This window comes from Triticum urartu, chromosome 7A (genome assembly GCF_056163025.1).
Source record: "Triticum urartu cultivar PI428250 chromosome 7A, HENAU_Tu73, whole genome shotgun sequence".
NCBI lineage: Eukaryota > Viridiplantae > Streptophyta > Magnoliopsida > Poales > Poaceae > Triticum > Triticum urartu.
Window position 1 is genome coordinate 61709525 of NC_141879.1, and position 27935 is coordinate 61737459.

Consider the following 27935-nt stretch of genomic DNA (forward strand, 5'->3'; position numbering starts at 1 on the left):
CTCGTCCTTCTCTCTATTGGGCTGGAACACCCCCGATCGAGCCTCTTCTATTGCAACAAGTAGGTTATCGTCGGCTCCGTTCACACATGCCTTCGTCGAAACTTTGCCTGTCTTCGGGTCCAACTCCCCCCCCCCATGCGCATAGAACCAAGTCCTGCACCTGGGAGGCCAGCTCCTAGTAACCGGAGTGACACCTGCATCCTCCATCTCTTTCTCAAACTTATCCCACTTAGGCATTGCCACCACGTAGCCACCTGGCCCCAGCTTATGGAACTTATCCTTTTTTCGGCATTCTTCTTGTTTATTCTCGACCGTTCCTTAGCTAATTCCGAGTCCTTGAATTTCACGAAATCGTCCCAATGAGCACTTTGCTTCTCTAGTGTTCCCTCGAATACTGGAGTCTGCCTTCCTCCCTTGACGTACTTGTCCCATTCACGATTATTGTGGTTCTTGAATGCAACCGCCATCTTCCTAAGAGCAGCGTCCTTGACTTTCTGCACATCTGCTTCTGTGAAATGATCTGGTAGGGTGAAATGTTCCATGAGAGTATCCCAAAGCAGACCTTTTTGTCTGTCGTCGACAAAAGTAAGATTTGGACGTGGCTTTGCTGGCTCTCTCCATTCATGAAGGGAGATCGGGAGTTGGTCCTTCACAAGAACTCCGCACTAACGAACAAACTTATTCGCAATCTTCTTAGGCGCTAATGGTTCGCCATTAGGTCTGATGGCCTCGATATTGTACTTTACGCCCTCCTTCAACTTTTTGTTCAGGCCTCGTTTCGTCCTGTTGCCTGAAGATTTGCTCGATGCGGATGGCTGAAAGAAGAAAGATCGATTCATTAATATATCTTCAAGTCATTTAAAACATGTGATGGTCACCAGATGCCTGCTTATATAAATATATATATACCTCGCCGGTCTTTGTTGTTTCAAGATCAACATTTTCTTCGTCATCATCATATTCATAGTTCATGACTTCATCAATTCGGTCGTCGCGATCGAATATCATATCACCCTCCCCGGTGTTGTTTAGAAATTCGGAGCCGTCATAATCTTCTTCATTCTGATCATCATCTGGCCCGCGAGGATGGCGTATCATATCGAATAGGGCCTGTTCTCCCTCTCTGCCGGTATTGTCCGCCATAGCTTTTATTTAACTAATCCAAAAGAAATATAAAACAATTTAGTATTCAAATTACATCGTCTCGAATAATAGATATAATCTCGAATACATCATCTCGAATAATAGATATAATCTCGAATACATCGTCTCGAATAATATATAATCTCGAATACATCGTCTCGAATATTATATATCAAATACATCACTGGCTAGGTAGCTAATAAAGATCGAATACTACAGAAGAATCTAGGACACTCGTGGTTCCTGCGGCGCGGGCGGTTGACACCCAAAGAGAAGGAACCCTCACAGGATCATAGCTGAAGTGAGATCCCCGAAGAAACTGCCAGTTATTGGAGAACCTGCCGCCCTCTAACGGAACCATGTAGCGATGGACGTGCTCGTCCTCCTCCCTGACACGGCGACGTACCACCTTCGGCGGGGCCGGCTCCCTCCGCACCGAAAGTGGCCCACGCGAACGCCACCAAACGAGATCAGGGTCGACGACGGGACCCGGGGTCGGGTTCCTCATCAAGCGGCGCACCCCTCCAGGCAGCACCTCCCGGTGCCAGCCCGGCGGAGCCCAATCCCGGACATGGGTCAGCTGGACGTCGTCGCAGAAGGGTCGATGGCGAGGATGCGGGCCGGGCATCGTCGAGAACAAATACTAGCTATATGCCCGCAAAAGTAACATTTTTTTAATGATTGGATTTTGATAACTAAAATTTCTAACATTTCTATATAACTAACATTTCTATAACAGTTCTAACAATGCTATATAACTAACATTTCTAATATTTCTATAACTAAAAAACAGAAAAAAAAAATATAACATTTCTAAATAACTAACATTTGTAAAACATTTCTAATATTTCTATAACTAAAAAAGAAAATTTTCTAACTTTTTTATAACTATTTCTGTAACTAAAAAACAGAAAAATTTCTAACAATTCTATAAATATTTCTAGAACTAAAAAACAGAAGAAAAAATGTATGTGTGTGTGTGTGCTCACCGGCGAGGCGAGAGGCGACGGGGGGCGGCGACGGAGACGACGACGGGCGGCGACGACGGGGATGGCGACGGGGACAGGGACGGGGCGGCGACGACGGGGACGGGGACGGGGCGGGGACGACGGGGATAGGGCAGCGACGACGGGGACGGGGACGACGTGCGCGGGACGACGGGGCGGCGGTGACGATGGGGACGGGGACGACAGGGCGGCGACGACGGGGACGGGGACGAAGGGGCGGAGACGACGGGGACGGGGACGGGGCGGTGACGGGGGCGGCGACGAGGGATATGGAGACGGGGGCGGCGGACGACAGGGCAGAGGAGAAGAAGCAGAAACTGAATTTTTTGAAGTGTTTAGTTATATAGGATGGACCTTTAGTACCGGTTGGAGCCACCAACCGGTACTAAAGGCCTGTTTTGGCCAGGCCAAGCGGCGGGAAGCGCACCCCTTTAGTACCGGGTGGTGGCTCCAACCGGTACTAAAGGCCCCCCCTTTAGTACCGGTTGGTGCCACGACCCGGTACTAAAGGGGGTGCGCTGGCGCAGGTGCGATGCGGCAAGTTTAGTCCCACCTCGCTAGCCGAGGGGTGTCCACACTGGTTTATAACCCCCCGTGCGGTAGCTCTCTCGAGCTCCTCTCCAAAGCAGGCCTACTGGGCCTACATGTTCTGTGCTGCCCTGTGGGCCTACTGGGCCTTTGCAGGCCTGCATCCTGGCCCAACAACAGGTTGGGTTTCTAGTCGTATGCAGGCCGCTCTGGCCCAGTAGGCGGGCTTTTTTATTATTTTTTGCTTTATTTATTTTTGAGTTGTTTTTTGTGTATTTAGAGTTCCTTTGTGAATATTTTTGCTTTAGGTACAAAAAATTACAAACTTTCTGTTAGTGCCCGTAGTTTTCAAATTTGAATAGTTTAAATTTTGAATTATTTGAAATTAGTGTGAATCACTAGTTTGTGAATAACTTAACTTTAAAAACCAGTAAAGGCATGAAAGAATTTGTTTGCACATAAAATTTCTTCGCGTTTCAAATGCCAAAACACATAACTACCCTAACTATTACAGAGATTCCCTCCTGGGTGTGAAACACAGAAGAAAGTGATGATAGTGAATCCGATCACATCCCAGATCTTTGGGTGTGAAACTTTTTCTTCGTGTGTGTCCCTTTGCGCCGTAACCATGGAAAATCTTCATCATTTAACGGGATGCACGGGTCAATATTCACTGTGAATGGAGCAATTTCATCAAACTTTTCATAATCTTCTGACATGTCTGTCTTGTCATCCACTCCCATGATGTTTCTCTTCCCAGAAAGAACTATGTGCCGCTTTGGCTCATCGTACGATGCATTCGCTTCCTTATCTTTTCTTTTTCTCGGCTTGGTAGACATGTCCTTCACATAGAAAACCTGTGCCACATCATTGGCTAGGACGAATGGTTCGTCTGCATACGCAAGATTGTTGAGATCCACTGTTGTCATTCCGTACTGCGGGTCTTTCGTTACCCCGCCTCGTGTCATATTGACCCATTTGCACCGAAACAAAGGGACCTTCAAACCACGTCGATAGTCAAGTTCCGATATGTCCTGTATATAACCATAATATGTTTCCTTTCCCGTCTTGGTTTCTGCATCAAAGGGGACACCAGTGTTTTGGTTGGTGCTCTTCTTATCTTGGGCGATCATGTAAAATGTATTACCATTTATCTTGTACCCTTTGAAAGTCATTATATTCGAAGATGGTAACTGGGACAGCAAGTACAGGTCATCTTCAATAGAGGCGTCATGCATGGTACGTGTCTACAACCAGCTGGCAAAACTCCTGGTTTGTTCATGTGTAATCCAGTCATCAGACCGCTCCGGGTGTTTGGAGCGTAGCAAATTCTTGTGTTCATCCATATACGGAGCCACCAAGGTGGAATTCTATAGAACTGTGTAGTGTGCTTCAGTGAGAGAATGTCCGTCCATACATATTATTTGTTCCCCTCCTAGCGTGCCTTTTCCATCCAGTCTGCCCTTATGCCGCAATTCAGGAACACCAATCGGCTTAAGGTCAGGAATAAAGTCAATACAAAACTCAATGACCTCCTCATTTTCATGGCCCTTGGAGATGCTTCCTTCTGGCCTAGCACGGTTATGAACATATTTCTTTAAGACTCCCATGAACCTCTCAAAGGGGAACATATTGTGTAGAAATACAGGACCCAAAATGTTAATCTCTTTGCATAGGTGAACTAGGACGTGCGTCATGATGTTGAAGAAGGATGGTGGGAACACCAACTCGAAACTTACAAGACATTGCACCAAATCATTCTCTAACCTTGGTATGATTTCTGGATCGATTACCTTCTGAGAGATTGCATTGAGAAATGCACATAGCTTCACAATGGCTAATCGAACGTTTTCCGGTAGAAGCCCCCTCAATGCAACCGGAAGCAGTTGCGTCATAATCACGTGGCAGTCATGAGACTTTAGGTTCTGGAACTTTTTCTCTGCCATGTTTATTATTCCCTTTATATTCGACGAGAAGCCAGACAGTACCTAAATACTGAGCAGGCATTCAAAGAAGATTTCCTTCTCTTCTTTGGTAAGAGCGTAGCTTGCATGACCCTGATGTATGCCGTCTTTTCCGTGCATACGTTACTGGTCCTCCCATGCCTCAGGTGTATCTTTTGTATTCCCATACACGCCCAAGAAGCCAAGCAGGGTCACACAAAGATTCTTCGTCACGTGCATCACGTCGATTGCGGAGCGGACCTCTAGATCTTTCCAATAGGGCAGGTCCCAAAATATAGATTTCTTCTTCCACATGGGTGCGCGTCTGTCAGCGTCATTCGGAATAGGTTGTCCACCAGGACCCTTTCCAAAGACCACCTTCAAATCCTTGACCATATCATGTACATCAGCACCAGTACGGTGGCGAGGCTTCGTCCGGTGATCCGCCTCACCTTTGAAATGCTTGCCTTTCTTTCTTACGGGATGCCTGCTTGGAAGAAATCGACGATGTCCCAGGTACACATTCTTCTTACAATTAGCCAAATATATACTGTCGGTATCGTCCAAACAGTGCATGCATGCGCGGTATCCCTTGTTTGTCTGTCCTGAAAGGTTACTGAGAGCAGGCCAATCATTGATGGTCACGAACAGCAACGCCTTTAGGTCAAATTCTTCCCCCATGTGCTCATCCCACGCACGTACACCTGTTCCATTCCACAGTTGTAAGAGTTCTTCAACTAATGGCCTTAGGTACACATCAATGTCGTTGCCGGGTTGCTTAGGGACTTGGATGAGCACTGGCATCATAATGAACTTCCGCTTCATGCACAACCAAGGAGGAAGGTTATACAAACATAGAGTCACAGGCCAGGTGCTATGGTTGCTGCTCTGCTCCCCAAAAGGATTAATGCCATCTGCGCTTAGACCAAACCATACGCTCCTTGCATCATCTGCAAACTCCTTCCCGTACTTTCTTTCGATTTTTCTCCACTGTGACCCATCAGCGGGTACTCTCAACTTTTCGTATTTCTTACGGTCTTCTTTGTGCCATCGCATCGCCTTGTCATGCTCTTTGTTTTGGAACAAACGTTTCAACCGTGGTATTATAGGAGCATACCACATCACCTTGGCAGGAATCTTCTTCCTGGGGCGCTCGCCCTCGACATCACCAGGGTCATCGTGGCTGATCTTATAGCGCAATGCACCGCATACCGGGCAAGCGTTCAAATCCTCGTACTCACCGCGGTAGAGGATGCAATCATTAGGGCATGCATGTATCTTCTGCACCTCTAACCCTAGAGGGCAGACAGCCTTCTTTGCTTCGTACGTACTCTCGGGCAATTCGTTGTCCTTTGGAAGCATATCCTTTATTATTACCAGCAACTTTCCAAATCCCTTGTCAGATACACCATTCTTTGCCTTCCATTGCAGCAATTCCAGTGTGGTGCCCAGCTTTTTCTTGTCACCTACGCAATTCGGGTACAACAATTTTTGTGATCCTCTAACATGCGCTGCAACTTCTTCTTCTCCAAATCACTTGCGCAGTTTCTCTTTGCATCGGCAATGGCCCGACCTAGATCATCAACGGGCTCATCTGATGCCTCTTCTTCAGCTTCTTCCCGCATTGCCGGCTTAGCTTCTTCCCGCATTACCGGCTCAGCTTCTTCCCCCATTGTTGTATCATCGTATTCAGGGAACCCATGGCTAGGATAGCTGTCGTCGTCCTCTTCTTCTTCATTATCTTCCATCATAACCCCTCTTTCTCCGTGCTTGGTCCAAACATTATAGTGGGGCACGAAACCAGACTTAAACAGGTGGACGTGAATGGTTCTTGACTTAGAGTAATTTTGACCATTCTTACAGACAGCACATGGACAAGGCATAAAACCATCCGCCCGCTTGTTTGCCTCAGCCGCAAGCAGAAAAGTTTGCACGCCATTAATGAACTCAGGAGAGCATCGGTCATCATACATCCATTGTTGGCTCATCTTCAATACACAGCACCAAAAACACCAACTTAATACAAGTTCATACATAAAGTTCATACAACACTTAAATGCAACAAACAAATAACTCCCTAGCTAAAGCATTTAAATGCAACAACAAATGGGATCAAGATCGCAACTAAGGTAACAATTGATCCAACAGCATAATGATACCAAGCCTCACTATCGATGGCATATTTTATAATCTTTCTAATCTTCAAGCGCATTTTCTCCATCTTGATCTTGTGATCATCGACGACATCGGCAACATGCAACTCCAGTTCCATCTTCTCCCCCTCAATTCTTTTCAATTTTTCTTTCAACTACTCGTTTTCTCTTTCAACTAAATTTAACCTCTCGACAATAGGGTCGGTTGGAATTTCCGGTTCACATACCTCCTAGAAAAAATATCTATGTCAACTTGATGGGCATAATTTGTCATAACACGAAATGCAACTAGTTTTAAAAGAGAATATATATACCACATCCGAATCATAACAAGGACGAGGGCCGACGGGGACGGATATCAAAACCATGGCACTATGTATAACAAACAACGTACGGGTAAGATAATTATACGAGTAACTATATATCCAAATCACACAAACATCAATTTTTATATAAAATTTCATGAACAAGAGGCTCACCACAAGGTGGTGCCGGCGACGGGACGGTGCGGGCGATCGGTGGTTACGGCAGAGATTTAGAAGGCACTAAGTAAACCACACCTACATATGCAAACTAAGTGTTATTTTTGACCTCAAATTGCATATAAATCAAATACTAGCACATATAATTCCTCCTGAATTACTAAACTCACAAATTAAACACTATATAAAGCATTGCAAGAGCTAATCTAGCAATGAGAGATGAAAGGACAAAGTTGCTAACCTTTGTGATCATTTGAATCGATGGGGACCTTCAAATCTTGACAAATTTTGGGCAAAATGTGTGATGAGCTCGAGAGGAAGAGGGGAAGAACAGAGAGGGAGGGGAAAGGGGAAGAACAGAGCGAGCTCGGGTGGACGAAGGGTTTATGTAGGACGACCTTTAGTACCGGTTCGTGACACGAACCGGTACTAAAGGTGCTGGAGGGGCCCTAGACTGACAACATCCTGCCACCACTATCATTAGTACCGGTTCGTGGCACGAACCGGTGCTAAAGGTTCGCCATGAACCGGTACTAATAAGAGCGTCCCGGCTAGCCGTTGGAACCGGCACTAATGTACACATTAGTGCCGGCTCAAATTCAAACCGGCACTAATGTGCTTCACATTTGACCCTTTTTCTACTAGTATACAAGGGTTGAAAACTCATGACTGCCACGTCCTACTTCAGAGGGTTTTACCTGTTATCCTTAAAGGATTGGGCCGCCCTGACTTGTACAGAGCAGTTGCAGAGTTGGGACAATTCTTCAGGGAACTCTGCAGTAGAAATATCAGGATAGATGCTTTGGAGCGTCTTAGAGACAAGATACCAACTATCCTATGCGACCTTGAGAAGATATATCCTCCAGCCTTCTTTGATGTGATGGTGCATTTGGCTGTTCATCTACCTGATGAGGCACTACTTAGAGGTCCAGTACAGTATGGCTGGATGTACCCTATTGAAAGGCGGCTAGGCACTTTCAAGGGCTATGTTAGGAAAAGAACTAGACCCGAGGGTTCCATTGCGGAGGCCTACATTGCTACAAAAGCGTTGACATTCTGCTCAAAATACATTGAAACAGCTGATCAACTTAGCAAAGAGGTGGGTGAAGACAATCCCGGGCTCAATGTTTTCGATTATTCTGTTCGAGTTACAGGGAAGAGTCGACAAGAGGACAAACCTAAATATTTGGACAAAATGGTTTGGTATGTGTTGAATAACTGTCCTAAGATACTACCTTATATCAAGTGTTAAGTACTACAGCTTATACATCATAATCTACTAAACTTGCAGCACATTCTTACATATTTAGATGTTTGATGCGATCACTATGTTGTGTAGCATCTACAAAAAGGAGTTACTGCCATAAAATCCAAGAAACATTGACAAACTGGTTATGGTAGGATGTGCGAAAAGGTTCAAGAGCCATGTAAGCTTTTGAATTGCACTGTCAGTTTTTTTAATTGAGTACATAAGATGATCAGCTTGTCCATTTTCTAACCATAGGTTAAGAAGATGCGAGGGGTGGGCAGGCAGTTGATGATGCCCTTTACTCACTAGCAAAGGGTCCTGATACTCGGGTAAGACATTGTGAATCTTGCGTTGTTGGAGATGTGCGCTACAACACCCTTGCACGAGACGAAGGCAGGAAGACACAAAACAGTGCCATCATGAGCACGGATACGTATGACAAAGAGACAACTGAAACATATGTTAACATAACAGACATTGTTCAGTTGCAGTATATCTCCAGTTTTGAGGATCATTGGTGTGTGGTTCTGTTGTGTTGTCGTTGGTATAACCTGTTTTCCAGGATCGCAAAACCCAGAGCTGATGATTATTTCGAATCCATCAATGTCAAGGCGGCGTACTAGACCAATGAGCCTTTTATTTTGGCAAATCAAGCAACACAGATATTTTTCTTGGAAGACACATTTGCACGTAGCGATGACTGGAGAGTATTGCAAAGGTTTGAGCAGAGGAATTCGTTTAATGAAGTTGCACAACAAGATGATGCTTACACTGCTCCTGATGTACAAGATAACACAGATGTTCCTAATATCTTTGAGAACAATCACGTCAATGACGCCGGCGAAAAGATTGCCTATTGTGCAGTGGACATATAAGAGTTGATCAAGAAGAAGCCAACGTTCGAGGATGCTGAGGACGAAGAAGATGACACCATGGGGAATTACGATTCAGACTGATACACATGGCGAAGATGTTGACTTTGCTGCTGCGGATGATGATTACATTGCTTTTGTTGTATTTGCCTGTCAGAAGACGTTTTTTTATCTACTATGTGAAATTGTGTTTGCTATGACAACTGAAACCTGATCAACATGTTGTTTAGTATTTTCCTGTGAGAACATCACTTGTTATGTATGCTGATTTGTGTTTGGTGATTGTATGACGACTAAAACATGATGACATTGTTGTTTAGTTGTACTCATATTTGGCTGTGAAACTTGAATTTGATGACATAGTTTGTTGTTGGATTGCAATTTGCTCGACGTCTTCGAATGAGAACAAAGCTGACCCGACAGGGCCTCTGCTAATTTATTTATTTATTACCAAAAGGGCCTCTGCTATTTATTTATTTATGAGAAAAAGGGGATACCCCCTGATTTCCGTTAATAGAAATCATTAGATGTTCACAACACTACGCCCAGCCTGCTACGCAGGTTTCATTCATTACTAGTTTCAACATAGTGCTCATGTCATAGCCACTGAATACATCACGAGTGCTACATACACTGCAAATAAATAGACAATCATCCTACAAAGCACATCAATTTTGCCCATTATCTTCACAAGCTCTTTCATTTCCTCATTGATGTCAAGGCCGTTCAGCAGCTGTTGCTTGGCCATGATCAAAGGAACTGCATCTTTAACCTTCTGCTCTGCATCTTCCTCTTCTACCGTTCCTTTAGTTACTTGTCCAACACCCCAACCTGCTGGTATTGGGATTCCTCAGCTAACCAAATAATCAGCGTAGTTGATTGGGAGTTTCACCTTTCTCCATACAAAAGTTTTGCAATTTCCCCTTGGCAATTTCATATTGAGCACTCCGGGGGGTGGAGGTACCGGTCTTAGATCTTATAATACTTTCCCATAGTTCCTTGCACTTGTGATGTGTATGAAAGGTCTCCTTTGCTTTTTAACCATACCTCTCCTTACACACATGGTTGCAGTGTCATTAAGATTCTTGTCATAAATTTCTCTTGGTGTAGGATTCTTTGGATCAACCACATGGTAACCATACTCCAAGATCTCAAGCATCTCATCGTTTCCATATCGAAGATGATCTTGCATAGCAACTCTCCACAAGGCAAAATCGGAAGTGGCATCAAGTAAAGGAGGTTTGCCTTGAGGGTTATATTTTGGTTTCTTAACTTGGGGTCTTGCATAAAGCCAAGGAGCACTGGAGTGATCATTGTTAGGAGGTTGTTGACCAAGTGATGGAGTAGGCACAGTTGGCCTCGAAGTCGCACCACCAGAAAGTGGTGCAAGCACCGTGGACAACATGGCTAGTCTCATTTGGACCAAGGCCTCAAGAGAAGCATCATGCTCCTCTTTTTGCTTAGCAAGGGCCCGTTCCAGATCCTCAGAAGTAAAGGACTTGACTTCTGAAGAAGCCTCGCCTTTATCCTTCCGATCTGTAACAGGGGGAGTCCCATCGGGGTTCATCTCGCTCTAGGGCGGTTAAGCCACAAGAATAGAGCACGAGGCTATGATACCAATTGAAAGGATCGAGATGGACCTAGAGGGGGGTGAATACGTACAATTACAAATTTTAATTATTACTTAGCAATTTTAGGCAATAATGCGGAATATGAAGATGAGCCTAACAATTGCAAGTGTAGTACCAAGAGTTAAGCAGGATAAACATGTATCACAAGTATGTAAGTAAGCAAGCACAATATGATACAAGTAAGTGCTAAGAGACAAGTAACCACAAGTAGAGAGTTAGGGTTAGGAATAACCGCAACTCCGGGAGACGAGGATGTATGCCGGTGTTCACTTCCTTGGAGGGAAGCTACGTCACCGTTAGAGAGGTGGATGTTATCATGAAGGCACACCAACGTCACGAAGGCTCACCCTATTCTCCCTTTGAGACAACACCACGGAGGTGTTTCTCAATCACTAGTGGTAGACCTTGGGGTGGTCTCCAAACCCTCACAAACTTTTCCGGGGATAATCACAAGGGTCGATTCCTCTCCGAAAGACTCCTACTGCCTAGGAGTCTCCAACCTCCAACAGTAACAAGAACGATGGGGAAAAGCTCAAGACTTGCTCAAATCACGAATTCCTTTGGTGCGAAGAAGGGGAAGGAGTGGATCTATCACTTGATTGGAGAACTTCTCTCAAATGTTCCCAAATCACTTGGGGATCTAGGATTTGGTGTAGAGGATTGAAAGAGAGAGTGTGAAAAGTGTTCTTGGAAAGCTCAAAGTGAATGGTCAACCTTATCCCGTGCGAGAAAAGGGGCTATATATAGTGTGAGCACAAATATGGCCGTTGTAGCGTAAGTGAATGAGATAGCCGGACATCCGGGCAAGGGACCGGACATCCGGCCTGGCAATGCACGAGGAACAGAAACAGAACAGAAAACAGAGGGGCCGGACATCCGGGGGCCAAGCCCGGACATCCGGCATATCAGGAGAGCCCGGATATCCGGTAGATGGCCGGACATCCGGCGCGATCACTAGAAGGTTACAGAACCTCAGCAGTACACGGGTAGTAGAGGCCGGACATCTGGGATGGGGCTCGGACATCCCGCGAATCAGGAAGGCCCGGACATCCGGGGTATAACCCGGACATCCGGCGTGCAGCACAGCACAAAAGCGCTCTCGGATGGCTAGGCTAGGATATCCGGCAGGTAGGCCGGATATCTGGAGTGAGGCCCGGACATCCGGCAGCCAAGAGGCAAAAACCTGAAGGTTTTATCATGTGCATGTATGGCAAGGAGGTTTGTGACAAGAGCAAGCCTTTAACTAACCCTATCGATCCCCTCTTAATAGTGTGAGATCCTATACCCAAGAAAACAAATATGAAATCATTTTTTATGCTTCATCCTTGAATAAAATCACTTTGTATGCTCTTGATCCACACACTTCGATGAACCGGGAACTAACGCCTGAAACTTACTTGACAACCATTGTTAGTCCCTTACATGTATATTGTCATCAACATCAAAACATGATGTAAGGGCATGATTGCGCTTTCACCAAGGTAAACACTTGGACAACCAACATAGAAAAGAATATTCAAACAGAGTCATTTGTCAGCATACATAATGGTGCTTACTTGTGCTCGGGTTCATCCTGCATAAACGAGCGTAGCGCTTCAACAGCCAAGGAGACCGACAGGAACAACATGAAGAGCTATCTTCTACATAAACAATCATATGGAGGCGGTCAAAACGTTTGCACAGAAAAAAGCAATGAAACCAAATAGTAGTACTCTGAAGGGAAGGGAGAGGGAGGTGCTACCCAAGCAAAGGGAAGGGCACACAGGATGCAGGGACCTTTGTGCAGTACATCATAGTGGCCGTGCTCGAGCTCAACTCCTCTACGTCTTCCGCGTCGTCTTCATCCTCGCCTGTTGTGTGGAATCAAAAAAATCGCAAATCAATCACACACAAATCAACGAGAAGAATCGGAATAGGAAGCATGAGAGGTGGATTAAACCTTGGGAGTCGAGGTCGCGGCGGCTGTCGGGAGTTGGGCACCATGGCCAGTCACGGAAGAAGGTGAGCATGGATCCAGTGACTGCATCCTTGGAGGTTAGGAAAGCGGAGGAGCACGGGCGTCCATCGTTGCCGCACCCGTCCCGACAGGCGGCTGTAGGGTGAGCGACTCTGCTCGCGGATCTGCTGGCCTCGACGCCAGAGGATACTGTGATGCGCCTCCCGCCTCCGATACAGAGTTTGGTCATCATGGGCGCGAGCTAGGGTTTCAGACGCGAGGAGGAAAGGTGTGGGGGTCGGAGGTCCCGGAGAGGAGGAGGAGGCAGGCGGAGAGGAGGCGGATATGAGCAAGGACTGTGGAGGGAGCTGTGTGATTTTTCTTCCCACTCTCTCCTGCAGTGCCTGGTCCACAGCGGTGGATCGCTCCCCGCCGCCCTTTGTCTTCAGGTTGCCGCCGCGTCCGCACGCCTCGGATCTGGCAGAATCCCCTACTCCTCCATCTCCAGCAAGAAGACCCAGCGGCAACTAATGAGGGAGAAGGGCGAACTGCTGCATCGTGAGGATGCAGCCGGAGGAGGAAGGGAAACAGGCGGACGAGGGAAGGAGAAGACGTGCCTGTGAAGGAAGAGGGGAAGAGGAGATGTATGTGCGAAGGAAAATGGGAGGACGAAGGACGGAAGGAGTGACCGAGGCATAGATTTTGTCTCCTCAGAAACAGTATCTCGCACGGGTCCAGCGCTGGCGTGCCATGTGCGAGCAGACGCCCCTTGCGACGCGTAATGGGTTTGATGGTAACAAAAACTAAAGGTAAAACATTAATTGTTGACACCATTGCATGTTTCCAGCATCTCACTCCACTGAACAGCCAAGTATCCCACAAGCATCTACGAAATTGAGGACAAGAACCTCTAGCATTCTTTATAAAAGTCAAGTTTAAACGGCTCTCAAACCTAGAAGAAAACACTTCCTGCCATACCACTAATTCTCCTAGAATCTGGTTTCTGCACGAAACATATCTTGCTAAAGAACAAAAAAAAAATTTGATCTAGCATCACAAAAAACGGCACTTTTCATCTTAACTAAGTTATCTCTAGTCCCATCAAAGTCATCTAACTAAGTTATCATTAGTTTCCTCCTCGGCTTTAGTTGGTTTTTCATAAAACCAATGGCTATTTTTCTGGATCTAGATATTTTAAAGCTTATTTGAAAATAAAATATGTTTTAGATAACTTTTCATTATTTTTTTATAAAAAGTTCAATGTATATTACAAAAAATTCACCATTTTGAAAATGTTCAATGTATATTAAAATAAGTTATCATATATAATACAATTTCAATATATATGTAAAATGTTCATCATATGATAAAAAAATTGGTGTGTATTCAATTTTTTTAACCATATACTCAAAAACTTCAGCATGTATTTTAAAAATGAACACCATATACTAGAAAACGCATTCACCATATATTGCAAAAACTATAAAAAATAAAACATTAAAAAATAAAAACCATACAAACTAGAACAAAAACCAACTCCGAAAAGAAAGAGGAAAAATAAAACAAAAAACCACACACAGAAAAAATTCCGCAGGCCGGAGACATGTGGCTGCACTAGGCTCGCAGGCCGACATTTCCACTGGACGCAAAAGATTTGGACCAAAATATGTTGTATCTGTTTCGGCCGCACAAGGGCTAGTAGCTCAGCCCAAACCATGACGGTCAGGCCGGGCCAGGCACCCACCTCTGATCGGGAGCGCCTATTCGGCGCCTTCAGCACCGCTTGCGGCAGCGCCTGCTGGGCCAGCCCACAAACGCGCACGCAGAGAAAATTGTATTTTTACCCGAAAAACATCCAAGAAAGAGGAAAAATAAAACAAAAAACCACACACAGAAAAAATTCCGCAGGCCAGGGACACGTGGCTGCACTAGGCTCGCAGGCCGACATTTCCGCTGGACGTAAAAGATTTGGACCAAAATATGTTGTATCTGTTTCGGCCGCACAAGGCCTAGTAGCTCAGCCCAAACCATGACGGTCGGGCCGGGCCAGGAACCCACCTCTGATCGGGAGCGCCTATTCGGTGCCTTCAGCGCCGCTTGCGGCAGCGCCTGCTCGGCCGGCCCACAAACGCGCACGCAGAGAAAATTGTATTTTTACGCGAAAAACATCCAAAAAAGAGGCTCCCTGAGAATCGAATTCACACCCACACGCTGGTCTTCAAGGTTGGCCAACCGGTACACCTAGTTGCTGCTACTGAATCATTTCAGCGTGTGTTGATTTAAGAACCAATGTAGCAGCGCTACTTATTGTACAGCCCCTCACTTAGATTTTGACTTATTTGAAAACATTAATGAAAATGTTAATGTATGGAAAAATGTGAACAAATTTGGAAAGTTGAAGAACATGCATAAAAAAGTTGGCCAATGTAAAAAAGGTTCATATATTCAAAAAAGCCCACAAATTCAAAAATAAAAGTTCATGAAATGGAAAAAAAGTGCACTAATTTTAAAAAAACAGATCACAACAATGGAAAACAACCATGAGTTTGAAAAAGGTTCATCGAATTTGAAAAAAAGTTGATTGAATTTGGAAAAAGTTCATCAAGTTTCAAAAAAATTCATCAACTTTTCAAAAAAGTTCATCGAATCTCGAAAAATAGTTCATCGAATTTCAAAAAAGTTTATCAACTTTTCAAAAAAGTTGACCGGATTTGAAAAATAGTTCACCAAATTTGAAAAAAAGTTCATCAAATTTGAAAAAAAAATCAATTTAGGAAAAAGGTTCACAAATTTTAAAAAACGTTCATTAAAGAAAACAAAAATAATTAACAGAAAAGGATAAGAAAAAAGAAAAACGAATGGAAGTAAAGAAGAAATGAAAAAGAGTACAACGGTACAACAACTCTAGCATAGCCTGGAGGTTTGAACGAAGGGTTTGCCTCGGATATATTGTGGGTTCGAATCCCCGTTGCGCCATGTTTTTTGCGATTCTAAAATACTAGATGGGCCGGCCCAGCGCGCCCATTTGCAGAATGCACATTAACGGGCGCCTGCAGCGCCAAATAGAAAACGACCCTCTGATCAGCATAGTGGCCAGTCTAATTTGGGCGGTTTTGTTCATTTTAGTCGGGCTAGGATGCTACTGGTACAAGAGTCTGAGCAGACCACTTCAGAGCAGTATTTTTGGTTCAAAATGGCTAATTCAGAAGTTTTCAAATGTGCAGATTTTAAAAATGTTCCGGATTCTAAAAATTGTTCTTGAACTTTAAAGATATATACTAACTGAAATATGTTCACAAACTTCTAAAAATGTTCCATAATTTTAAAATATCCACAAATTTAAAGAGAGGTTTCTGATTTTTACAATATTCAGGAATCTATAAAAATTATTTGAAATTTAGATTTTTTTGATTTTTAAATATGATCAATTTTTTAAAAATATTCTCACAGATTATGGAAAATCTTAATGAATTTTCATTAAAGCGTTCAAGAAAATATAAATTTAGGAAAAATGCATTCTTGAATTAAAGAAAAATGTGCATACATTTTCAAAATAAGAAGCCTGGAAAATGATAGAATGGGAAATTTTAAAATTAGAAAAAGAAAAGGTAAAACCGGAAATAGTAAAAAGAACTAAGACAAAAGGATGGGAGCTCGCGCGGTGCCCACATAGGGCCGAACACTTACCACTAGCACGGGATCCCGGAGAAGCCCATCGTATGCGTCGAATTGGAAGCATCATGCAACAAGTTATAAAAAAACTTATCTAGAAAAATATAAACCTCCCGTGCAAGAACCACACCGTCTACAATTCCCATCCTCACTCCCATTCACGCGGCCTGCCGCAAGTTTTCAATGTCTTTTGTGGCAGCTATATTGGCGTAACCATCCATTAAGAAACAGTATAATGGATTGAGCTACGGCTGCTCACAACGTTTTGACGTCCGTAACCGTCAGATTAGATCGAACAGTTGTCCTCGATCAGTTTGGTGTTTCTAGGGCCGCTGCTCCACACACTTACCTAGGCCTATTATGGTTAATTGGGCTTGAAATAAAAGATGGGCCGGGCCTAGGATGGTGGTACACAACGGGAGAACCAAGTCTTCCTTGCGAGCCTCTTTATTTCTGGCCCCTTCACACATACGAGAGATTCTTCGGTCGGCTGGCCACATTCTCATGATGATACATTTGTTTCCGTAAAAAAATGATGATAAATTTGTTCTTGGATACTACATGTAGCCTGATGCGAGTACTCATGTTCCTCTCTACTTCTCACACGTCACGACACAGATTCATGAGGTACTACACAACCAACTCTTGATGCTTTCTTGGCCACCACCGGTAGAACCAAATACCTGCCGGTATTTTACATTTTTGATAAGATTTGCTCAAATTCAACAACAAAAATATCCATTTAAAAAATATATTATTTTTGAATGATTTTGTGTTCAAAATAACTGGAAGTTCTCTGAGGTTACTTTTTTTTTACTAAAAACCCGCAATTCGGGAGCTATAGAAAAAGAACAGGAATATATGTTCTATATATGCAAGTCCAACTCTCCCAGGTATTGTTAGGTTTTTCTCTCTAGAGAGAAGGGTGTGGCAACGCGCGTCAAGATGTTATTTTTGTAAGTTGTATGTGAAGAAGTTGGAAGAGTTCATTTTAGCCAGCTTTTGCACATATTATGACTTACTTTTGTACTGACTCTATAATCTTAAATTAGATGCATGGTACTTTCGAATAGTCATATATCTACATTTTCTCATATATATATATATATATATATATATATATATATATGTATATATATATTTCTATTATTCTTTCATTTAGATGTCTTATTCTTCCGTAAAAATGTCTCTAAGATCAAAGGGCGCGGCAACGCGCGCCTTTATGGTCTAGTAAAGAAGAAGATAATCCACATGTTGCCGCGGGATGATAGGCTAAAAACATGGAAAATTAGGTTGATGACATGCAGGGCCGAGCCGGCAAAATTGGAGGCCCTGTGCGAAATTCTAAAATGGGCCTTATTTCACTAAAAATCACTACATAAACAGAAGTATAATAACATAAAGATTATAATATCTTACATAACAATTGGAAATATCGTTCTAAAAAAACAATTGGAAATCACTACTAAATTCCGCAGATAGCCCTAGGGCCTCATACCCTAAGCAAATGGGTAAAAACGCTAGGGAAAACTCCCTAGGGCTCCAATGGTGGGGGAATCTTAGTTTCCCTAGGGTGAGGAAGAATACCGTAGGTATAGTTTTTTCTCCCTTGGGTTTTGAACTCTAGGGAAACAGGCGACGGGTGGGCTAGCATGCTGACATGTAAAGTTGATATCCTTTGGGTTAGTTTCACTCCCTAGGGAAATATCCTGTAACGGCAGCTGCTGTTAGTCCACTTTACACCCCTTGGGTTTACAAACCCTAAGGAATCATTATTTCAAAATATTGCATTATTGGGTCAAATTAATATTGTTTTGTAGAAATTAAAATATTAAAAATAATTGCATATAATCACTCCAAAAATTAGAAAGCAATCACATAAACTATATATTTCAGCCACCATCATTATACATGGCAACATCAAAGAGTTCACACAATAGTACCACTCCTTACCAAAGATGGCATCTAGCTCAGTACCTAGAACTCACAAAATGTCATCTACCTAGGATTGCCAATTAATAGCCTGGGATACATACACCATGCATCATATAAGTCACTGATCCAAAACATCACAACCATAACCAAGTGCATGGCCAAAAGGATAATTGTCCATTTGCTTCCAGTTAATCAACAAAAAAAGTTCAAACCACTTCCTTCACCATGATGAGAGGTATCTCAAAATGTAGGTAAATCATCACCAGGTGGGGGGAAAGTTCCAGAAACAACACCATTCGCATCATTACCATTTGCATCAAAGAAGCCGCCAAACATTCCATCTTCCGCTCCACGCAATGTATTATCTATAATTTCAACATCATCTGTTGATTCGCCGGTGGAGGGCTGCACAAATGTCATTATTAGTATTCTGGGAAAATTTCAATTGTATTTTCCTAACCAACTAAAAAATAAAATGGAAATACCAATTCAACCACTATTTGGCAAAAAAAGGAACCAAAATAACAAATGCCCAGGAAATTATGAAATTTTGACAGAAGGACAACCATATGATGCCTAGTATTCTGGGAAATTCTCAATCATATTTGCCAAACCGATTAAAAAGTAAAATTAAAATACCAATTCAGGCACTATTTGGCCAAAAATTTGAAACAAAAAACAAAGTGCAACCATATGTCGACCACTATTCTGGGAATTTTCACTCAGTGTTGCACATTTGCTGATATACTCACAACATATTCCTTTTCTGTTCTCATTTAGCCTATTTGGTGCTATAGAATTTAAAAAAACATAGGTACATACCATTTCTGGAGAAAAGATCGGAGACGAAGTGGTTAAAGTTGGAAAAGCTGGAGGCGGGGGTATAACAATGCATGGAATCTCAGGCCCTGGAATTCCTTGAAGGGATGCGATGGTCTGAAATTTTTTAGACAAATGAGAAAGTTATGTCAAGTGGCTACAATAGAAAGAAAATGGCTGCACAAAATAAATATACACACCATTAGAAACTTGTGCACACCACCGAGGCTACTCTCCACTGTAGTCTGCACAGATTTCCCCCAATCAACCATACTTTGTGCATGTCTTTTCATTAACTCGTTATGTTGGGCAATCCTTTTATCATGTTCTAGTCGTTGGCGCTTTGACGAAGACGAAGAGCGTTTGATCTGCACCTCCCTAAGAGCCTCTTACCCTCCACAACACCATTCAATAGTGGCCACTTTCCGTGCGGCTTCCCACCACCAGCTTCACAAAGGGCTTGTGGTTCAACAGAAGAATGCTTCCAATCATAGTCCTCACCATGCATGCTTACAACCTTCTCTTTGTACAAATCCTTTAGATGGCAAACAATAATGCAAAGATGATCCAACTCTTGCTTCATATGGGAGGTGCACCATTAGATGCTCCATTGAATCGAAAAATCCAGGTGGGAAAATCTTCTCAAGCTTGCATAATAAAACTGCAATGTTCTCTTCCCATTGAAGCATCTTCTCAGGATCAACTTCTTTCCCACAAAGTGATCTGTAGAAGAAGCTTAATTCAGCCAACACATTCCACACATCCTCATCAATGAAGCCCCGGAGCATTGCTGGTAACAAACGTTCCATTAGAATGTGGAAGTCATGGCTTTTTAGTCCATTTATCTTCAGCTGGTCTAAACTAACCCCTCGCCTCAAGTTGGCTGCATATCCATCTGGGAATTTCAGATCCAGGAACCACTTCATGATCTCCCTTACTTGAGCTCTTGTCAAACAATATGGTGCCCTCGGCTTCTCCCACTTGTCATTTGGCTTTGGGACAAGGTTTAGCCTTTTTCTTTTACACAACAATGCTTGGTCGAGACGAGCTTTGGTGTTGTCCTTTGTCTTCTCGTTGTCAAGAACTGTGTTCCAAATTGCTTCAGCAACATTTTTTTCATTGTGCATGACATCAATGTTATGCCTTATCAGAAGTTTCTTGAAGTATGGCAGTTCCCACAAGACAGGAATATGTGTCCAGTTGTGTGTTGTTCCATATCCTTCAAATGACTGCGACTTCAAGTGGTTAATTCTTGCATCTACCTCCTCTCCGGTTAACCGACGAGGTGGTGGCTCAAGCACCTTAGTTCGCTTTATAAATGCATTTTCTTGCATTCGGAAAGGGTGATCAGGAGGCAGAAAACGACGATGACAGTCAAACCAACTATACTTATGTCCATTAGGTAACCATGTTGTATCGACATCATCCATGCATACTGCACAAGCCATCCCGCCATGTGTACACCATCCAGCAAACATGCCATAAGCAGGATAGTCATGCACTGAGAAAAGGTAAGCAGCCTTCATACAGAATGGTTCCTTTGTTACACTGTCATAAGTATCTACACCAGCCCATAACTGCAACAGTTCGTCAACAAGAGGACGCATGGATACATTGATATTCTTACCCGGATGCTGTGGACCAGGGATTACCATAGTAAGGAAAATATTCTCCTCACTCATACACAGTGCGGGTGGGAGGTTCAACGGACTTACAAACACCGGCCAGCATGAATATTGTGATCCTCCAAACTTAAAAGGATTGAAACCATCAGTAGCTATTACAAGCCTCACATTTCTTGCATCTTTTGCAAACTCTGGAAACTCCCTATCAAAGTCCTTCCAAGCTTCAGCTTCAGATGGGTGGCCAATTGTTCCTGCTGGGTCTGAGCGTTCTCCTTCTTTGTGCCACCGCATGTGCTTCGCAAGCTCAGCCGACATATACATCCTCTGCAACCTTGCTGTGATAGGAAGGTAATGCATCACTTTGCGAGGTATGCGGCTATGTTTTATTTCTGAGCTTTCCCCCTCAACAACTTCATACCAACTTTCTCCGCAAATATCACACTTCTCTTTCTTCTCATCTTGCTTGTAGTATAACATGCAATTATTGGTGCACACGTCAATCTTCACATATGGCATCTTAAGGACACCCAACCTATTCTTGCACTCATAAAAGCTTGAAGGCATTTTATGCCCCTTTGGCAACACGTCCCCAAGTAGGCCTAGGATGCTATTCACACAATCTGCTGGTAAATTATGTTGTGATTTTATTCCCATTAGACGTGTGACAGCAGCTAGGCGAGAGACTTGAGTGTGATCATGAGTAACCTCCTCTGCAGTAGACAACATCTTGTAGAACTCCTTGGCATATGCTGTTGGCTCGCTCTCCACATCATCAAAATGTGTTTCAGCCCCAATAATGTCAGCCAGCATATCAACTAGCGGTTCATTACTAGTGTGAGTATCCTCTTCCATTCTGGTTGTACCAACTATTGGACGCTCGCCGTGCGATGTCCATCTGGTGTAATTTGGCATGAAACCATACTGACAAAGGTGCACTCTGACTAGTTGTTTCTTCCGCCTGACTCCATTACGACACTTTGTGCATGGGCACTTCACACCAAACCGGTCAGCATTAGGCATAATCTGAAAAGCATGGTCAAGAAAAGCTGTTGTGTTGCGCACCCATTCTTCAGAATGGTGCCCCTGTTCATTCCACCCACTATACATCCAACTACGCTGTTCTTCTAGAGACATGGTTGAATAACTGGAAAAACTGGCAGCAGAGTGCAGGCGTCAAAGGACCAAAAACCTTCGTTTTATTACATTAGAGAAGGTTAAAGCAATTGTTTTCGACATAAATATGTTAAGCACATATCAGATCTGAGTACTCTGCACATGCTATCAAATTAGCCTATATTTATATCTACCAATAGGTTCACTTTCCCTTATTTAACTATATGCAAAGGTGCAAATCTTCATTTTTCTTAATCACAACACAGATAGACAATTTATTATCCACAAAATTGCAATCTGAGCCCTAAACTGTATATATAGACGCATATAGAAAGTGAGGGAACATGGGCATGTGAGCTCACCTAACTGAACCTTGGTTCTGATTTCTGAACTTGAAGCACGCGTCTACAGCTGAGGCGGGTTGGTCTTGGTCGAGGAGGCAGGGTAGAATCCGTCCAGGGTGGCAAGGTCGGGCGAGGGGCGCGTGTACAGAGAAGGATTGGCGCGTACAACAAATTATGCGCGCGCTCGCTAAAAAAAAAATCTGACGGGCTCAATACGCGTGTAATACGACCAAATCTGCGCGCATGTACACTAATTTTGGCCGTACTGAATTAGCATCTGCATTTTGGCCCTACTTAACTACTTTAAGCTATTTTTAATATCTAATCTTTAAGAAATTATGCACTTATTTTCACTATTATATGTATATCTTTCCATCAAGTGTGTACAAAATAGATTGAAGAACTTATATTTTTCCCAAAGAGTGATCGATCAACCTATATTTCGCGTTATTTTCGCATGTATTTTTTTCATGTAGATTATTATATATATTTTTTGCGTGTATATTTAAAATATAACTCTTATGTATAAAACATATTTTGTAAATCAAGTGTGTGCAGATCTCCCTAGAGTTAAGACCAGAACCCTGGGGGTAGTTTACGGTGTTAGCAAGGGAACCGTGTGAAACGTTAGTGTTGTGGGCTCTTTCCCTATGGTTTCATTTTTTGACCATAGGCATAGACCTTTCCTAAGGGTTCAGAAAGTAACCCCTAAGGAACGTTGCCAACGTGGCTTTAGTATGGACCCACACGGTGAATATCCTTTGGGTCTCACAGCTAACCCTAAGGAAACAATACAATCCCTTGGGTTGTCAGTCCGCACCCTAGCAAAACTTTGTGTCCTCAGGGTGCCCTTTCTAACTCTAAGGAATCATTTCAGCCCTAGGGCTATCTGCAGATTTTAGTAGTGAATATCAAGAATCATACCTATTCTTGGTTGTATAGTCTTTACTTAAACAACATCATTCTTTTAGTATTCTTCTCAATAATACACTTAATAATAGTTCAAAAGAATAAACTACAAGATTTTAGCAGAAGTAAATAGTGGGCTTAAATCAGAACTCAAATTCAAGGGCTCACGGGGTCACCGGTCATTGACGCGATGACGCTTGAACATCGAAGATCGAGAGATAGCCTCAATTTTCCTTGCCTTTAGGCGAATAAGGTCCTCCATGTCGGTTGTCGTTCGGCCGCTCCTGGTCCTGCCCTCGGTCCTCCAGACTCCTAAAAATGACTTGCCGTGTTGGAACGGAACCGCTCGTCTCAACCAGGGATTCGTGAGAAGGAAGGAGGACTGGAACCTAGTGGAACCCTAACCTGTCGGCTGCCGCCGTGCCGTGTCGATGGCCGCCAGACAAAAGAAGGAAGAGGCGCCTCGTCGCTTCACTTGTTTCGATCGATCGCTAGACGAGGCATACATCCCGATCGGAACAGGGCCAAATGGAAGACAGAAGAGGCCCATCTACACAGGTTAAAAGGGGCCCAGATGGAAGAGATAAGAAGCCAGGCAACATGGGCCCAGATACTATTTAGAGGAGTACCGCTGCATACAAAATGTGAGGCCCCTGAAAACGGGGGGGCCCTGTCCGGGCGCATAGGTTGCACCCCCCTGGGCTCGGGCCTGATGACATGAATAACTATGGCAATTAATTTGCATGAATTGTTGATGTGAAACGGGTTGCATGCATGGGAAAAATAGTTAGTGGGAACGGAGATTAATGACGTGACAGACAAGCATGGTTTGTTGACGTGAAAGCGCCGCCGCATACTTAGGCTGGTCATAGTGGGGGTAACTTAGCTAATAACTTAACACATCCCAAGGCAATTTTGCTTATGTGGCAAGTATTTAATGAGGAAAGAGATGCTTGGAGTAACATAATATGTTACTGTAACATAGCGTTTCCCGAGATAAAATGAGTCTATAAGGCAATAAATGAAACAAACTATGACACTAGTATTAAGATACTTTGCACTATAGGGGTAGTAACTTAGACTAATGTCATGCATATGACACTAGTCTAAGTTACTCCCCACTGGTCATAGTGGGGAGTAACTTAGCTAGTAACGTAATACATCCCAAAACATGCTTGCTTATGTGGCACCTAATTAATGAGGAGAGAGGTGTTTGAAGTAACATATTATGTTACCATCACATAGCGCTTCCCAAGAAATGTTGAGTCTATAAACTAATAAATGCAACTATATATGATACTACTTATATAACACTTTGCACTATGAAGATAATAACATAGACTAGTGTCATATGTATGACACTAGTCTAAGTTATTCCCCACTATGACCAGCCTTAGACTGCTCACAGTGAGGAGTAACATAAAGTAGTAACTTGCCGATGTTACTAGTCTATGTTACTACCTCCATAATGGGTAGTAACATATGAGTGGTATCATGAAAGAGTTCATTTATTAGGCTATAGACTCATTATGTCTTGAAACGTGTGATGTTACAGTAACTAGCTAAGTTACTACGAACCCCTCTCTCCTCATTAATTAGCTGCCACATAAGTAATCTTGTATTGAAATGTGTGATGTTACTAGTTAAGTTACTCCCATTATGGATTGCAACTATTTTAGAATAGAAGATTATGCAATGTGTATGTCGGACAAAATGGACTAGTACACCCTTGTGACGAAGTTGTGCAAGAAAACACACATGAGGTATTTGAGAAAGCGGCTAAAACGAAATCTCCCCCGTGATGAAAGTTTGGCCAACCATGCATGATTATGGTGTTGAACAAAATACATGCTTATTACGGAGTACATCTAAAAAAATATACGTTGCTTATTAAGAGACTGTAGCATATGGTATGATGTGGCTGCTGCTTCACTGCACGGCTGCGACGACCGAGTCACTCACTGCCGCTTCACTGCACCGCTGCTACCTTGACAATGAACGACTTGTACCTCTCCTTGTTTTTGGCGAAGTAGGCGACGAGCTCGTCCCTGTCCGGCAGGCACCGCCTGACGACCTCGTCGGAGGTGTACTCCTTGGCCCACCGGCGCAGAGCAGGGTACTCGCCATCCTTCATCACGCGCACCCCGGTGACCTCCTCCAGCACGCCGAGCCAGTGAGCCAGCGTGCATGCGGCAAGGTCAACGAAGCCGAGCGCGTCACCCCCGAAGAACCTCTTCCCGTCGAGCTGCGCATCCAGGACCTCCAGGCTCTCCTTGGTCTCCCTCGCCAGCCACGCCTGCTCCTCGCCGTTCGTCCACATCGCCCGCCACAGCGGCTTCAAGCACTTGTTGGCGATGAAGTCGGCCCACAAGCGGGCCGTGGCGCGGTCATAGGGGTCCGCCGGGAGGAGCCGGGGCGTTGTCCCGTCATGGTCGTGGAAGGCCTCGTCGACGTACTCGACGATGAGGAGGGGACTCGCAGACGGCGCGGTCGCCATGGAGGAGGACGGGGACCGACTGGTGGATGGGGTTGTGGGTGAGCAGCAGGTCGCTCTGGTTGGTCAGGTCCTCCACGAGCAGCTCGTATGGCACCCCCTTGAGCGTGAGCGCCACCTCCACGCGGTGCGCGAACGGACTGCCGAACGCCGTGATGAGCTTCACCGGCGCTTGCCCCGGAGCCTGTGCTGGCTGCTGCGACATCCTGAGCTAAGTCAAATTCGCTGTGTCGAGAATGAGATAGATCGATCGCCGTAGGTTTTTGTTTCTTGGTGTCTGCTAGCTGTTGTATTTATATGGCTGAGGAAGAGTGGTGGTTGTGCATGGTCAGGTCAGAGATGGCGGGCTGCACGCCTCTTCGACAAGGAAAGGATATGTCGGTATCTTATCCTTTTCACACCACTTGGACTGACACTGCTGAGATTCAAACGGAAGCAACGACGGATGTTTGCCATTTAGAAGTAGCTGGTTGTTGGATGGATCAAGTGAGAACTTGAGAAGCTTCGTGAGAGATGGGAGACTATTACACGTGCAGTAGAATCGACTGGTACAGCTCAAGTGAGATAGAAGCAATGCAGCATTTGATTTACGTAACCTATCAGATCGATAAGATGAGCTGGTCAGGCGGATAACCCCTAACGTAATATAGCACAGTAGTAAACAGCATGTATCCATCCATGATGCGTTTCATAAGCAATGACTTCATCATCAGCTAGGTTGGCTAAATCATGGGCAACAAGCCAACAACACAGTTAGTCTCTTTAGGAGTAATGCTCAAAAATAATATGCAGGGCAAGCAAGGTGATATATATCATCAAAAACTGTCGTCGAAAGACTAAAAGAGCGACCTTCTTTCCTCATTATCTCTATCACCTCGATGTTCTTGAAGTTCACTTCTATACGGTTACACCGGATGATAGTTGGTGCGCCTGACCGTTTTTCTTTTTGTAGTGTGCTTTTTTGGTGTTGGGCAGGGTGCCCTATTGGCAAGCTGAGTTTTGTTTGTCTCTTCAAGTTTCTTTTTCTGGGCTGCCCTCCATAACACGCGCGTCGTTTTTTTAGGAAAGGACGATTATCCCGACCTCTGCATCAGAATGATGCATGCAGCGCTTTTATTAATCAAAGTACCCGACAAGTCTATAATCTAGAACAAGCTCACTCGGAAATTGAAAAAGTAAAAAAGTAAGTAAAATATGCCACAGCCAGGCGAAAACATGTCTAGATGACTAAACCCATATTCTATTACTGGACCGCCATACAAACGGGTTGTAGATATCCCGAGCTAACATACGCCATTGAAATCTATAAACTAGACTCAGAAAAAAAAATCTATAAACTGTATTTTGTTTTCAAATTATTTCAGTCAACACTAATCTTTTCGGTCGGTTGAATTTTTTTGGTTGTTCCAGTCAATAATAGAATAGCCATTGGCATGGCCATTATATCTTTTCCGTTATTGTGCTTTTATGGGACATGGGGTATGTGAGCTCGAGTTCACATGATCTCTGATGAAAAGTAACATCCAGAAAAATAGTAAAAAAATCAAAATTTTCTGATTTTTTGGTAATAAACATTTATGTGTTCTCTACATGCGTGCACATTTTCATGACGAACTCACATTTGTGGAGGTGTGGGCGAAAAAACAAAATTGATGCATCAATTTATGAAGGTGTGGGCAAAAAAACAAAATCAATGCTCCAAAAAAAATTGGAGCATCAGTTTTTTATTTTTGGTACACACCTCCAGAAATGTGATTCCATTGCAAAAATTTGCATGCGTGTAGAAATAGCATAATTTTTTTGCCAAAAAATTAGATTTTCTGCTCATCCGAGATCATGTGAGCCCGGGCTCACAATAGCAGTTTCACCTTTTAGGATGCTTCTCGTCCTTGTTTTTCACTGCCACGTGTAGATGATAATTTTCATTTAGATTTTCAGTTCTTTTTTGGGTTATTATTGTCGATGACGCTTCAAAATTCATGCAATGCTGCTTGTCTTCCATTTAATCGGCCGATTTAAGGCATGGTTGGCATTTTTTGGTTTTTCTTTCTTTTGGTAGGGACTTGTTATGGGCTAGGTG

At 43.6% G+C, this 27935-nt stretch overlaps 1 protein-coding gene, 1 long non-coding RNA gene and 2 pseudogenes across 4 annotated transcripts; all 4 read right to left on the bottom strand.

The window, feature by feature from the left end:
• Nucleotides 1-3244: 3244 nt before the first annotated feature.
• LOC147957797 (uncharacterized) lies at nucleotides 3245-6609 on the bottom strand (annotated as a pseudogene).
• A 122-nt stretch (nucleotides 6610-6731) lies between these two features.
• On the bottom strand, nucleotides 6732-7388 carry LOC147957798 (uncharacterized). The gene is made up of 3 exons (XR_015609799.1): nucleotides 7254-7388; nucleotides 7089-7146; nucleotides 6732-7004 (listed from the first exon to the last, which is right to left on the bottom strand). It is a non-coding gene; the product is annotated as an uncharacterized LOC147957798 (long non-coding RNA).
• Nucleotides 7389-18479: 11091 nt separating this feature from the next.
• Nucleotides 18480-22596, bottom strand: LOC125520788 (uncharacterized). 3 transcript variants are annotated; one of them, XR_007288847.2, is made up of 4 exons: nucleotides 22471-22596; nucleotides 19571-22148; nucleotides 19374-19487; nucleotides 18845-18956 (listed from the first exon to the last, which is right to left on the bottom strand). XR_007288847.2 is itself a non-coding variant. In XM_048718350.2 (3 exons), the coding sequence occupies exons 1-3, from the start codon at nucleotides 19661-19663 to the stop codon at nucleotides 18792-18794; spliced, it is 372 nt and encodes a 123-aa protein (XP_048574307.1). In that variant the 5' UTR covers nucleotides 19664-19871; the 3' UTR covers nucleotides 18480-18791. The 3 variants fall into 3 exon arrangements, 1 of the variants encoding a protein (XP_048574307.1); XR_007288848.2 differs by having other exon boundaries at nucleotides 19571-22184; XM_048718350.2 differs by lacking the exon at nucleotides 22471-22596 and having other exon boundaries at nucleotides 18480-18956; nucleotides 19571-19871.
• A 2473-nt stretch (nucleotides 22597-25069) lies between these two features.
• Nucleotides 25070-26115, bottom strand: LOC125520789 (putative glutathione S-transferase pseudogene; annotated as a pseudogene).
• Nucleotides 26116-27935: the final 1820 nt, after the last annotated feature.